This window comes from Microtus pennsylvanicus, chromosome 7 (genome assembly GCF_037038515.1).
Source record: "Microtus pennsylvanicus isolate mMicPen1 chromosome 7, mMicPen1.hap1, whole genome shotgun sequence".
In the NCBI taxonomy this organism is placed as follows: Eukaryota; Metazoa; Chordata; class Mammalia; order Rodentia; family Cricetidae; genus Microtus; species Microtus pennsylvanicus.
The window spans coordinates 24,370,970-24,386,637 of NC_134585.1; the positions used below are offsets into that span (position 1 = coordinate 24,370,970).

Sequence of the window (15,668 nt, forward strand, 5' to 3'; positions counted from 1 at the left end):
TGCCGGGAATTGAACCCGGATCTACTGAGAGAGTGGCCAGTGCCCTTAACTGCTGAGTCATCTTTCTAGCCCCTTACACATTTTTTTCCAAAAAATACTGGATCTCACTATGCTGCCACTAAGGTTAGTCTTGAATTTCTGGACTCAAGAGATTTCCCTGCTTCATCCCCTGCGGTGGCAGTGAGCACTGGTACATGCCACTGAGCTTAGCCTAACTCATGCTAAAAATTATTATTATTATTACTAATCATTATTATTATTGCTTTGTTTTATTATATTATGCAGTCTAGATTGGCCTTCATTGTGATCCTCCTGCCCCTCCCTCATAAGTGTTGAAATTACATGTGTGTGCAACCATGTTTGGCTTATTTGTGGCAAATCTTTAAACTCTATGTAGAAAACAAGTTTTAAAGCAGAAACATCAGCCAGGTGCAAACCTTTAATCCCAGCACTCAACAGACAGAAGCAGGTCAATCTCAGTAAGTTTCAGTCAGCCAGTGCTACACAGACTGTCTCAAAACACGCACACGCACACACACACACCCCAAAATATCAATACTAAGACATTCATTAAACAAAACACAAATTCTCAGGTCAGGATTAACTATAAATTTGTGTCAATAAAATTAACATTCTAGAAAAACCACTATACACCCCCCCAAAAAAAACACATATAAAACATAACATTAATCATGCTTATCACTGTAAGCTCTATGACGGAATCCCAGGAGTAGAACTGGAAAAACTACTCCGGCAGGTGGCTTATTTGGGACACCTACATCTTCATCCATCCATATTCTTCCTCACTGTGATGGTTAATCTGGACTGTCAACACCATTAGATTGATTAAATAGACTGAGTAGTAACTCTTAAAGGACAGCTTTGGGTTTATCCATGAGGTGTTTTCAGAGAAAATTAGGTAGGAAAGACATACCCCGATGTGTGCAGCATCAACACGGGCTCGGGAAGGAGGGAGCCTGCTTCCCCTGCATTCTCTGTATGCTCCCTACTGCCATTATGTGAGCTGCTCTGTTTTAATGGAATGGAACTAGGAAAGCTGAACTGTGAGACAAAGTAAATTATTTTCTCCAACTAATTTTTGTCAAGTTACTTTGTCACAGTAGTGAAAAAGCTAAGTAGGGACTATGGAGATGGCTCAGGTGGGAAAGTGCTTGTTACATAAGGATGGGCACTTGAGTTCAGCTCCAACACCCACACTGACAGTGTGTGTGCCTGCAATTCTAGTGCTGGGGAGGTGGAAAGAGGAAGATCCCTGGAATTAACCGGCCAACTAGCCTTGCCAGGTTCAGTTAAGAGGGCCTGTCTTAAAAAACAAGTAGACAGCAATAAAGCAAGACAACTAATGTCAACCTTTGACCTCTACCTAACACAAAGCTGACAAACATGAACCCCGACCCAGATTAACCCATTTTCCTGTGCTCACTGCTTTAGACATTTTAACTGGTTTTCATTTCCACTCTTGGTGCATTCAGGTAGAGTTGGAGCTATTGTAAGGAACACACTTACTTTTTTATCTGTTCTAACTTGTCCTCTTCTGCTTTAATGTAATCCTTTAGTGATGTCACCAGATCTTTCTCAGTATGGATCAAATCAGTCATCTGACCTACATGGGCAGAGAAAGGTTATTAAATATTCATCAATATAAATCTTTTAGCTACAGGAGGATTTAACTGGAATGGAACAGATATGCTGTGAAAGATCATTTCCCTCATTTTTCTTTTTTTATCAGATAAACCAAATTAATCCAAATAAAAATCTAATCATGAGTTCCAGTTCTAGCTTTTGTAACTAATAAATTTTGTCAACTTAGACTATTTTGGGAAATGGTGTTTTCATTTACAAACTTAAATTAACAAATAACACTACTTTCTAAGAATTACTGTTTTTTTCTTTACTGTCTCTGGTTTTATATCTTATCTTTTGTGTTTAAGACTAGTCAGGATCAAATTTTTGATTAAAAAAAAACAAAACAAAATACAAACCACACTTGAGAAAGTTGCAAAATTGTTTTAAAATTTTTCTTTTTAAAGATTATGAGGGCTCCTCATTTTATATACTGAAATCAAGTGTTAAGAAATGTCTACACTTCTGTTTTAGTTCTACAATTTTAAAAGGGTCAAAATGGTCGATAGAAATAAGGGAAACACTTCATTACACATATGAAGTATACAGAGAGGAAATTATAGACAGACACAGCTCAAACTTTCAAGTCTACTCTGAGAACAAGAAAGAACAGGAGCTCTTACCGTCTATGTACTTGCTCTGTTAGAGTCCCACTCCACACAGAGACCCCGCTTTAATCCATATACCCAATAAAACATTGTTTTAAAAAATTGTAAAGAAGAAAAGCAGACAGACATAACTGATTTTTTTAAACTGCCTGTTTAGATAGGTAAAGGTTTGTAAACCAAGGTCAGTCTTCAGGAATATAATGCATTTGTTTTTTTCTATTTAAAACTACAAAAGCAGGTAAATTTTAAAATGTAAAACCCAGTAAGTTATAAATAGTAAAGACTTACCAATTGAAGTAAAGAAGCCTGGATGGGCTGAAGACTGAGGAAGTAGAATCCCTATCATTAAAACACACCAGATCATCTTGGAAGACTTCATGGGTTCACACACCTATAAAAACAGCACAGCAGTGAGTCTCCAGGCTAGAATTGATAGTGATTTTTATAAATCAATTTAATAACAGCTAATTTATGATCTTAGAGTTAGATGCTCCATACAAGAGAAAAACTTCAACCCATTTGTTTTCCTGTTACTATTTTAAGTAGAGCAATTAAGAGCTGTGGGTTTTTTTAAGATTTACTTTTATTATTCTTAATTATATGTGTATACACTGTGTATACAAGTATGGGTGTTCTTGCAGGTCAGAGGAATCAGATGCCCTAGAACCCCAGAACTGAAGTTGCAGGCAGTTGTAAGCCAACAGATATGGATGCTGGGAGCAGAACTCAGATCCTCTGGAAAAGCAAAAAGTGTTCTTAACAGCTGAGACTTTTTATATAGAATGGAAAATACTTTTCCCTTTGACTAGATCTAAAACATGAATTTTCACAACAAAAATATACTTTAAACATCACCAATATATTTTTTAAATGTCAAAAATGGCTTATAAGAAAAAATATTCAGAGCTCTTTAGCCATTCCCCCCCCACCCCTCCCCAGCACTGGCTGTCCTGTAACTCACTGTTTCTGTTCTTAAGACGGGCTAACTTCTCTTACTATTATGTTCTATGTTTAAAAAACAAAAACTCTCAAGCCTAGTTAGTTCACTGCTGTGATTTTCCCCTAATTTCAACCTTGTAGAAAAGCACCCCCCCCCTTTCTTTTTCCATTCCTTTGTGTGTGGTGCACATGTGTGTGCATGCACAGTCTGAGGTTGACATCTGGAACCTCCCTAACCACCCTTCTACATTATTCATTGAGGCAGGTTCTTTCAACCAAACCCAGAGCTCACTCACACAGCTAGTCTCTAGCCAGCTTGCTCTACAGATCAGGTCTTTGCCATCTAAGGCTGGAATCACAGGCAGACTCTCACACCACGTGGCATAATGTCTGCATTCTGGGTGTCTGAACTCTGGCCCTCACAGTCCTTTAACCCCCAGAGCCTCCTGCCACCCCTGCCTTCTGTCCTCCACTGTCCCTGGGAGCAGTCTTTCTAGTGAGGACTGCTCGTGATGAAGAGGGTATTAAGTAACCACTGAAAGGCTCTGCCTGGCTTTCACCAACTGCCCTAGCACCCTTCCTCCTTCTCATGGGCTTTCTCGCTGCTTGCAGCAATGCGGCACCACTACAGTACAACTTGCTTCAGAAGCAGGTTCCCATTGACTAGGCTGACTTGCCAACCTAATTCTTGTCGGCATTTCTCCATCTTTCCAATGTGAATCTGTCTAAACCAACAGGCTTTTCAGAGGCCTAACTAAAACTCCCTATTTAATAAAAGCTGAAAAGTACCTTCACCCTTAAGTTAAACCCAATAAAAATAGATCACTACAATAAAATGGCATCCTGGAAGAACTCCTATATTTCCTCCCTAAAGTTTGCTACAAATTTCCAGATCCTTCCAGAACCACACAGTAGTGAAATACAGTTTTCTTGGCTGCCTTACAGTGATCTGGGGAAAGCTTCTAGAATGTAGCAGATGCAAGCACTTCCTCTGTTGGGCTCCTGCCAAAGCACAAGGCTTTTTCAAAACACCAGGCTGCCTGAAGAGTCTAGAATTTTCTGTATTTAATCAGATTTCTGCCATAATTTTCTTAATGAGTAAATGCCTTTTCCAGAAAAAAATTACACATGCTTTGATTATATTAACAGAAGGCTAATCATAAGTACTGTATAAATTTTTAACTCATGATAAAGTTTAGACCTATCATAAGATCTTTCTCATTAATAAAATAAAGTGTTATTAAAGGTTCTTTGTTCCCTGCCATTATTGTTAAACCTCACAATAAATCAAGAACCATTAGCTTACAGAAATAACTAAAAAGCAGCTTTAAAATGGCATTTTCCTTCCAGTAACTGTTTTTTTAAACTTTTTTTTTAAGTGTATGGGTGTTTTCCCCTGCATGTATATAAGTGCACCACATGTACACATGGTGCCCTCAGAGGCCAGAAGAAGGAGTTTGGAGTCCTTAAAAGTGGATTTATGGAGGATTCTGAGTCACCACGTGGATGCTGGGAATCAAACCTAAGACCCCTGTAACAATATCAAATGCAATAAACTGCTGAGCCATCTCTCTAGGCCCTAACCCCTCTTATTTTTATTGTATGTGTACAAGTCTTTTGCCTGTGTCTGTGTAGCACCTGTGTGCAGTGCCTGCAGAGGCCAGAAGAGGGCATCATACCACAGGAAACTAGAATTTACAGTGTCTCTGGAAATACTCTCCAGCCCCGAACTTTTATACTTTTAATAACTGCAGCATCTATATAAAATCTCAAAGCACTAATAATATGAAGAAAAAAATGAAAGGAGCTAGGTGTGGTGGTGCAGGGGCAGGCAGAGCTCTGTGAGTTCAAGGCCATCCCTGTCTACATAGTGAGACGGGTCACAGTAATAAGGGGCTGGAGGGATGGCACAGGTGTTTTGAGTATGTACCGGAGCTGGAGTTACAGGTGATTATGAGGTACCCAGTGTGGGTGCTGAAACCGAATTCAGGTTCTCTAAGAGCAGAATCTGAATTCTCTGGCCTTCCATGGCACCTGTACTTACAAGCATGTGCGTGCATGCGTGCATGCATACATACACTCACTTGTTTTTTAAATATCAGAAAACAAGGCTGAGGAAACAATTCAGTGGACAGCATGAGGACCTGGGTTTGTCCCCAGAAATGGCACCTGTAATCCCAGTGTTCTTGCGCAGAGATAGTATACAAAAACAGAAGAATCCCAGGAAACTTATAGCTAGTCTGTATACGCAACAGCAAACAGAGGTCAGGTTACAAGCAAGGTGGATGGTGAAAACTGACACCTGGGGTTATCCTCTGACCTTTACACACTCTTGTCTTTATAAGCACACACATGCAGACACACAGACATATGAAGACACACACACGGAGAGGGGTGGAGAAAGGAGAGAGAAAACATCAAAATGGTATAAAATGAATAGGTTTGTATGGGGACTGAAGTAGCCTAGTGGGTAACGGCTGCCACCAGCCTGAGGACCTGAGTTCACTTCTCAGGACCCACACGGTAGAAGAACAAAAGTGACTCCAAGCTGTCTTCTGACCTCCAGGAGCACCACAGCACACACACATACAGGCACACAAAGTGAAGTGCAATAAATGAAAAATTTAAATAAGCCTTTTTTAAATTCTACTAAGGAGTCCAGACTAAAAAGATGCTAATAGGTAAATGGATAAAGAAATTGGAAATTCAAAATAAGAAACTATGCTTAACAAAAACATGTTCAAACTTGTAAATTTGTAATTCCAGCCCTTGCTTAAGAGGCTAAGGTAGAAAAATCAGCAGTTCAAATCCAGCCTGTGTTATAAAGAGAAAGTGTCTCAAGCAAAACAAAAGGGAAAAATCCTAACAATACAGCATAGCCACATGTAACAATATAACATAGCTATATGTAACTATGAAAGAAGATATGCAGAAATGAATGAGGATGTAGGAAAACATTGGGTAACTTCTCCATACACCTCTGCATTTTGTTATTGTATGTATATATGATGCATGTGTAGGAGTGCACACATGTGGAGGTCAGAGGACAATGTTGACAAGGATCCCGGGCTCCACCTCAGGTCTGCGGCTGTGTGGAGAGTGCTTTACACACTGAGCCACCTTGTCACTTATCTGTGTTTTCTGGATGCCTTAGAGCCTAAGTCTACGGCAAACCAACTACGATATGAAGTAGTGAACTACAGTATCCTAGTGGCATGCCTGCCCATTCTCCTTCTTCCTAGAAATAGACACATAACCCAGAGCACTGACCCTCACCTCATGAACATAATGGTTAAGGAATGGGCTTGTGAATGGGAAAAAGCAGGTCTTCATGGAATTGTTTAACTCACACATGAACTGGGATCAGACCTATGACTATTTTTCCTAGTTCTGAAGTATGTATCCAACCTATAAAGGCAAAGTAACATCATAGAATCAAGTATTTCTAGCCACAGGGTCTCTTAATCTTTACAACTGGAGCGCTGAATCAGTGAGATACCCCAATCACTAACTTCCCAGTACACCCAAGGGAGCCTCTTTTATAACTTTTTTTCCAGGCTACTTTAAATTGGATTTTACCATTTGCAATATAAAGTCAGGTCTATATACCATTACTCCAACAACTAACAAGACAATCAAATTGTTGTTCTATAGCTATGGTCCTCAAACTGCCATATCAGAACCGTCTAAAAGTCTGAGATAGGCAGGTTAACCTGTACACATATCCAGGTGCTGCAGACATTGCTGGTCTGGTGGCAATACTTTGAGAGCAACTGGGTACAGGAAAACATTGAGATCACAAAAACAGGCAGGCCTCTTTCTTTAAAATGGGTTTTATACTTCAATTTATCTTTCAGAAAAACAGATCACTCTACAGAATGGTTCTGTTTCAAAACTGTATCTCATTTATCCACATTCCCTGAACAACCTAAGTGGCATGTTAATAGACATAGTCTTATTAATCACAATTTTTTAAAAAAAGAATGATTTTCTTAATTATGATGTCCTACTTCCATTTATTTCTACCCTTCAAATCTGCAAAAGCAAATCACTATAGAATAGAGTCAAGCTTCCCAAGAGATAATACAGCATTAAGAAAAAGTGAGAGATAAAATTGTCTTCTGTTCTAAATCTTCAAGCATGGAACAGAATTTAAATGAGCCAACATAATTGTAATCGCTTTCATTTTGTAATATTTATGGACTTGGGCTTTTTTTTTTTTTTTGAGACAGGGTCTAACTATGCAGTCCTGGCTGGCCTTGAATTCCCAGACATTCCCCTACTCCTCCTCTGGCATACTGAAGGTAATCTCTTAAAAGGAAAAAGTCCCAGGATTCCTGAGAAGACATGCAAAGAGAGGAGAGGGAGGGAAGATACAAGGGACGGAAGGGGAAGAAAACAGAATAGAAGGCCCAAGAAGATCACAGCTGCCAAGATAAACTTGATACTGTAGCAATAAAAATAATTTCTTGAAAATAATTTATGAACCTGATGCAGCAGTGCAGACATGTAATTGCAATACTTACAAGGCTAAAGCAGGAAGACTGCAAATCTGAGAACAGCCTGGGTTACATAATGAGTTCTAGGCCAGTCTAAGCTACATAGCAAAAGCACAGGTCAAAAAAGAAAAGGAGGCCAGGCGGTGGTGGCGCACGCCTTTAATCCCAGCACTCTGGAGGCAGAGGCAGGCGGATCTCTTTGAGTTCGAGGCCAGCATGGTCTACAAGAGCTAGTTCCAGGACAGGAACCAAAAGCTACGGAGAAACCCTGTTTCGAAAATAAAAAAAAAAAGAAAGAAAGAAAGAAAGAAAGAAAGAAAGAAAAGGAGGCGATTACTGGTTAGACAGTAGATTCGTGAATTTTCATTATACAATCCTGTAACATACATATATGTTTACTGTGAATGTTATATTTTTTAAACTGTATGTGGGAAAAAGTAGAAGCACCCTTACTGGAAGACACTTTCTCAGGTAGGCCTGGATAAAAATACATTGCTATCTACTAACACTTAACTTTTCTGTCGTGCTTCTTCCAGGCAAAGTCCAGCCCCACACATCAAGTCAATCAAACCTAGGAAATAGTTCTACTACACTGAAGACATTTACACTGTTATAAGCATTCATTGAGTTTCAAAGTACACGTTATTTGATGGATTACTAGAACAGGGGATCTGGCAGATACTTTATTATCCTTTCAGTCTCTTATATTTCTCCTAAAAAAGTTGCAACATTTTAAGAAAATTCCTTTTTCCCAGACACATCACCCAAATCTTAATGGGTATGAAAGAATGCTTGATATTCTAATCTAAACTTTGCCTGACATTAAGAATTTTCCATGAGGCTCCTTTTAGGTCTCTCCACGCCTCCCATACTGGCTTCAAAGCTTTTAGAACGCTCCCGCAGTTCTCACACTGCTTGTTCTCCTGGCTTCTGTGTTCACCTTTAATCTTGTACAATTCACAACCAACACCAACACCGGTTCCTAACGATGGCTACTACAATGTGCTGCGTAACTGGACTTGGCATCCTTTCCCATTCAGGTAGGACATGTTTTCTGAAACAACTAAGCAATTAAAAAGAACTAGCTAAATTTCTAATCTTCCTTCTAACCCCACATTAAACTGCAATTTGTCTTTAACTTTATTCTATAAATTTCCATCATGCTTGGACAATTGTTTTAATGCTATGATCAGATTTTTAATAAAAATGTAGGACTATTAAAATGGTATTGTTCTTGACTTTTAGTCCTATTTTATTTATTTTAGAGAAAGAGTCTTTCTGGTTTTCTGTGTCTTTTTTTGTTTTTGTTTTTTATTGTTGTTGTTTGGTTTCAAGACAGGGTTTCTCTGTGTAGCTTTGGAAACTGTCCTGAACTCGTTCTGTAGAGGCTGGCCTCAAACGCAAGAGATCCACCTGCCTCTGCCTCCCACGTGCTGGGAGGATTAAAGGCGTGCGCCACCATCGCCTGGTGAGACAGGGTCTTTCTAAGTAGCCCTGGCTGTCCCGGAATTCACTGTATAGACCATGCTGGCCTTGAACTCATGGAGATCCACCTGCATCTGCCTGAATGCTGGGATTAAAGGGGTATCCACCACATCTGGCTTAGATGCCTGTTTTAAACTCAACAATAGATTTTTTTTAAAAAATGGTTTCAAGCACCTTAGAAACACATAGGCAGGGGCTGGAGAGATGGCTCAGTGGTTAAGAGCACTGACTGCTCCTCCAGAGGACCCGGGTTCAATTCCCAGCACCCACATGGCAGCTCGCAGCTGTCTGTAGCTCCAGTTCAAGAGAATCTGACATTGTTATACCAACGTGCATGAAATAAAGTTAAATAAAGTTTTTTTTTTTAAAAAAAAAAAGAAACACATAGGCATTTCCTGCCAGGTGTGGTGCCACACACCTAAAATTCAAGTATTCAAGAGACTAAAGCAGTAAGATTATGAGTTCTAAACCAGCATAAGGGAGCGTGAGTGTGTGTGTATATCTTGTCTCAAAACATGCTTTTCTTAATGTAGAAAAAAAGCCAGAGTTCTTGCCCCAGGATAGAGAGCCTAAAAATGTCATTATAAGTAATATTATGAGCATTCTAAGCTAATAAGATTCATCAATAATGTCTACTTTATTTGGTGGTCTTTTAATAGGAAAGAGAATAAGCAAGGTGATAAAACATGAGGCTAAAAGTGACCACCACCAAGTAATTTAAAAAGCAGTATTTCAGGGGTAGAGAGGTAATCCAGCAGTTAACAGCACTGGCTGCTCTTCCAGAGGACCTGGGCCTGATTCCCAGCATCCATATGACCACTTGCCATCTGTAACTCCAGTCCCAGGGGATCCAACACCCATTTCTGGCTTTTTCAGACACTACACATATGGCATACAGATGTACAATCAGGCAAAACACTGACACACGAAGTAAAATAATTTTAGAAATCTCTTAGGCTTATAAAAATAACAAAAAACCCAAATAATTTCAACTAATGATGGCGTCAGGCACACAGAAGACACGTAAGAAATGCCAAAGGTGGGACAAGACCTATAGCTGGATTTGTTACCAAGATGTTTTGAGGGACATGGAAAAGAAAACAAAGACTTGTAGATGTGGAAAAGAGGCTACCTCAACTCAAAGATCACTAGAAATGAGATGCAGACTATATTTTAAGAGGGAGCAGAGAGTAGAAAGAGGTTGTAGAAAGAAAGAAACATTAAATTATGCATGCAATGTTTGACATTGTTTATGGATCCTGCTGTACACAAATACAGTTTTCTAAAATTTCTCTTGCAGATAAAACCAAGATGCCAGGTGTGGTGACATACACCTGAAATCTCACACCAGGAGGTAGAGGCAAGAGTTTGGGGCCAACCTGGTCTACATAGTGAATTCTGGGCCAGCCAGAGCTACACAGTTGAGACCTTGTCTCAAAACAACAAAACACCAGCAAATAAGCAAAGAGAACCAATAGTCCTTGCACTCAGAAGACTGAATCAGTAGACTTGAGTTCAAGGCTCACCTGAATCTACAGAGTCCAAAGTTGCCAGCCTCAACTATACAATAAAGACCCTGTCTCAAAAAACAAAACAAACAAAAAACCCTACATACAAAGACTACCCTCCCTGCCCCCATTTTGAGTATAATTAAGCAACTGTTTTAGACTTCTTTGTATAGATTTACTTTTTAGCCAAAATGAACTGAACTGAATGTGGTAACATTCAAGCAGCTGAGACGGAAGAATTCTGAGTTCAAGGCAATCTGGTCTGTGACTTTGTCTCAGAATTCTTGGGTTTGTTGTTGTTTGTTTTCAATGTAATTGGCCGTGTTTGTGTGCGAACTCTGTTTTGTTCACTGACTATCTTTTTCTAATGCCATACCGTCTGGAGTATGGTAGCTCTTTTCAAGGCTTTTCACTTTCCCATCAACTTCAGAAGCAGCTTATCAGCTGCTGTTAAGTATACTTCTGGGATATGGGCTGATTTGGGAAGAATTAGCATCTGATAATACTCAGTTTTCCAATCCATGAAGATGGTACAACCAGAGTTTTGTAATTTTCAACATACTCACATTATGAATCATTTACTCACTATAGAATTATGTACAATTCAGAATTGTGAAGTTTCTGGTGCTATGAAGATGGTAATTTTTCATTTAATTACCAGTTGTTTAGTACCAGTTAAGCAGAAATACAACTGACCATTGTATATTGACTTTCTTTCTTTTTTTTTAAATATTTATTAATTAATTATGTATACAATGTTCTGTCTGTGTGTATGCCTGCAGGCCAGAAGAGGGCACCAGACCCCATTACAGATGGTTGTGAGCCACCCTGTGGTTGCTGGGAATTGAACTCAGGACCTTTGGAAGAGCAGGCAACGCTCTTAACCTCTGAGCCATCTCTCCAGCCCCTGTATATTGACTTTCTATCCTGTAAACTTGCTGAATGCACTCATTTTGGAGGACTTTGCTTTTTGAAACAAGATCACCTGTAGCCCAGGCCAACATCAAGCTCAAGTAGCAGAGAATGACCTTGAAACTGAATCTTCCGGCCTCTCCCTCCCAGGTGCTCGAATTAGAGGCACAAGCCCTCTAGAGCTTTTTAAAATTATCTTTCAGATCTTTTACTTAGATATGTTGTCTGAGAATAGTGCTAATTCTTATCTCTTAAAAAAAAAGAGAGGGAGAGAAGCCAACAACTTGGAGAGAGGGGACTAATTCCTTATCACTTACGTTCTAGTTATTCTGCTCCTAGATATTAACGGGGGAGGGGGGAGTATATGCCTCAATGACCCAAGTGTCCCCATGGCATGTGTGTGAAGGTCAAAGGACAGCCTGAAATTGGTTCTTCTTCCACCATGTAGATCAGGGGATACAATTTAGGTCACTGGAGTTGGTAGCAAGTTCCTTATCCTGCTGAGCACCATCTTGCTAGCCTTGAATGAGTAAAATCTTGTGTAGATTTAAAAAAATATGGATGGAGGAATTCATGTCACAGATACTGAAGGACAATCTATAACCACTTCATCATTAAATAGGCATCATCCCTAACACCAATCTATTAATATCTGTCCTTTTATACTCACGGATAAGTACAGTTTTCACCCCTCATCAAGGAAAGTTCTCTTAGTAACAGACAAAGACCATTACAGAAAACCACAACCAATCAAAGCAGAGTTGTGGATCCCAGTCCCAGTCGATATATCAAAAAAAATTACTCCTGCATCTAAGGCTCAAGGAACATTGCCCAAGAGGGGTCAGAAAAATTGTAAGAGCCAGAGGATCAGGGAATTTGCTGTGAGACTGTCTCCTAGTGAAGACAGTCAGAAGCTACCCCCACAACTCTCAATATGACTTACCCAAATGTGATCTGAGCAAAGACAACACCAAGGGACAGGATATGGGGAAGCCCTACATAAAGAGCTATAGGCAACTAAGAAATGCTAAGAGCAAGAGAAATGTCTTCCCCAGGGAAGAGCACATCACTTGGTTACCCAATACCAAGTGGTCAGCCCTGAAAACACACACAAGCAATGACAACTGATGAAAAGAAGAGACTATGAATTTGAAAAACAAGGAATATGTCGGAGGATTTGGATGGAAGAAAGAGAAATGTTGTAATTATATTACAATATCAAAAAAATTTTCTAAGTTAAAAAACATGGGTGCCAGGCAGTGGCACACACACAACTTTCATCTCAACACTCAGGAGACAGAGGCAGGGGGATATCTGTGAGTTCAAGGCCAACCTGGTCTACAGAGTTCCAGGACAGTCACATGGTTCCAGGGCTATACAGTGAAACTCTGTTTCAACCCCCACTCCCCCCCATTAAAAACTGTGTGCGGGGATTTATTTGATCAAAGGACCAAGAACAAAGGTCAACATGGTAAGTCCTGTTTGGAGCCCTAAATTCATCAAGTAGGGTTTACAAACACTATAGATTCTTGATTTTAGAGAACTGGATATGAAAGTCCAATTAACATAAAATTAAGAGTAAAAGAGAAGTCTTCAGCCTATTTAAAATGAATTCATATTTATTAGATATTTCTCAAACAGACATCTAAATACATGTAACTGTTTTCCATTCTATTTCAAACTAGAGATTATAATTCTTTCAGCACAGTAATCAACACATAGCGTTACATAACAAATGTTACCTATCAAAATACAGAACCAAAGACACCTTCAAGACAGTGTCTCTAAAATCCAACACTAGTTCATCTCAATATATGCCTTAACACACTCTGCATACCAGAGAGACAAATTCCTATATGTACGTCCTATTACTCAAATATTTTCCCAATACAAAAGGTTTTGTACTCTCTCATCTCTGGACATTACTGATTCTGTGAGAAGATGGGCAAGTAACTAGAGAGTACAAATCCCCTCTATCCTCTTAATGAATGGGTTTAGCTTCAAAGCCCAGGTACACTTCAAACTTAATCTCTCTCGAGGCTATCCTACAAAAGTGCCTTTGGGTGTTTTGTTTTGTTTGAAGTAGGGTTTCACTATGTAGCCGAGACTGGCCTTAAACTTGAGATACTCCGGCCTCTGCCTCTGGAGTGCTGGGATTACCTGTCTTAAATTTTCTTTAGACTGACCTACCTCTTCTCTTCCTAGCTTTCAGTTCCCTCTTTTCCAACACCTTTATTAAGTTTCCAAGATGGGGAAAGGAATACTAATTTAAGATCACATACACTAGTGCTGAATACACAGTTCAGCAGCTTGAAGCATACTGCTCTTACAGAAGACCGGGGTTTGACTCTAGCACTCCTATGGTGGCTCTGTAACTCCACTTCCAAGGGTTCTGACCCAGCCGCCTTTTCTGGCCTCTGCAAGTGTAGTAATATGAGCGGCGGGGCTGTGTCCCCAACACCCCAGCCGCCTGCTCGGCTAGCTTATGCCCGAAATAATTACACGGACACTGTATTCTTTTAATCACTGCTTGCCCCTTTAGCTCCAGCCCCCACTGACTAATTCTGATATCCCGATCAACCCATCTCTAATAATCTGTGAGCACCGGTCTTACCGGGAAGATTCTAGGTCGGAGCTTCATCGCGTGTGTCTGCCCGGGAGCGGGGCATGGCGTCTCTCTGAGGCATCTGCTCCCGAGAGGAGAGCTGTGGAGTCTGAGTTCACTTCCTCTTCCTCCCAGTGTTCTGTTCTGTTTACTCCTCCCACCTATCTTCTAACCAATGAGGACCAAGCAGTTTCTTTTTATTTAACCAATGACCTTCCTCCATCATGCAAGGACAGCACACAAAGATATATATACAGGTAAAACACCCTTACACATACAATAAACATAATAAATCTTTTTATAAGATCACATATACTAGAATAAAAGAAAATGAAATCAGTTGCAAAAGATGTGAATGACTCCAAATATGTAACTTCACCCAGAATTTTATTTAACTCTTTTTAATGTGAAGGGAAACAACGGCATCATGTTGGCAGGTGAAAAGCTTCCATGTTCTATGAGCACTTTCTGCGACTACTGATTTTCCCCCAGGCTATGAACAATTTAAATATGATCATCAGGCTGGGGATGTACCTCAGAAGTAAACGTACAGGGCATTAAATTTGATACCAACACCATTTTTTTAAAAATTAAATAACAACGATTGAGTCTATGACAATTAAGACCTCTAGTTCAATGAAATTATTTCATTACCCCAGTCAGTCAGGCTGGTTATCAAGGACAGAGTAACATGAAACATGAGTCAAGAGAATGAACAACCCGCATCCTAGCGCTGCCACTTAACCAACCGAGACCTTTTTGAATCTTTTATTTGTAAAATGGAGCTGATCATCAAAGTACCTCTCAGAATTTCCTTAAAAGTGAAGTTCGAAGGCACAGGGAATGTGGCTCAGTGGAAAAAGTACTTGCTTAGCATGCACAAAACTCTGGTTCAGTCCCCAGAACAGAGAAAGGAGACACTAGGAGTAGAGACAAGTTACATACGTGTATATAAAACTACACAGTGATTTCCAGGACAGCCAGAGCTACATCATGATAAGAGTGTCTCAAAAATAAAAAATATTTTCTGGAGCACTTTCTAAATTATTTTAGTACCCAGTACAATTTACTGAGTCTATGGTTTGGATATGGCTTTATACCGCAAAGGTTCATGAGTTGGAAGTTTAGTTTTCCAGTGTGGCTGTAGAGGGGAGTGGGAGTGCAAGGGTGTACACATGCCACAATACACAGTAGGAGGTACAGAGGTCAACTATCAGGAGTCAGGTCTCTCTCCTAGTAAGTGGGTCCTGAGGCTTGAACTCGGGTTTCCAGGCTTGGTGAAAAGTGTCTTTACTGAGCTATCTCATCACCCAAATGGTAGAACTTTTAAAGTTTTTCTTTTGTTATTAAGATTTTAAAATGTAATAAAAAAGATTTTAAAATGTTTATATGTATTCTGGCCACATGTATGTATGTGTAACACATACATGCCTGGTATCCTCAAGGTTCAGAAGAGTGTGCATAAGAT

The 15,668-nt window shown here is 39.7% G+C and overlaps 1 protein-coding gene across 2 annotated transcripts in view; it reads right to left on the minus strand.

Annotated features, from left to right (window-relative positions):
- The window catches only part of P4ha1 (prolyl 4-hydroxylase subunit alpha 1), a 59,127-nt gene that overhangs the window by 39,128 nt on the left and 4,331 nt on the right, over positions 1–15,668 (minus strand). For both annotated transcript variants that reach the window (XM_075980216.1, XM_075980217.1), the window contains exons 2-3: positions 2,541–2,643; positions 1,528–1,624 (exon numbers count right to left, since the gene is read on the minus strand). In XM_075980216.1, coding sequence (XP_075836331.1) covers positions 1,528–1,624; positions 2,541–2,631 — 188 coding nt within the window. In that variant the 5' untranslated portion in view covers positions 2,632–2,643. The remainder of the gene's footprint in view (positions 1–1,527; positions 1,625–2,540; positions 2,644–15,668) is intronic.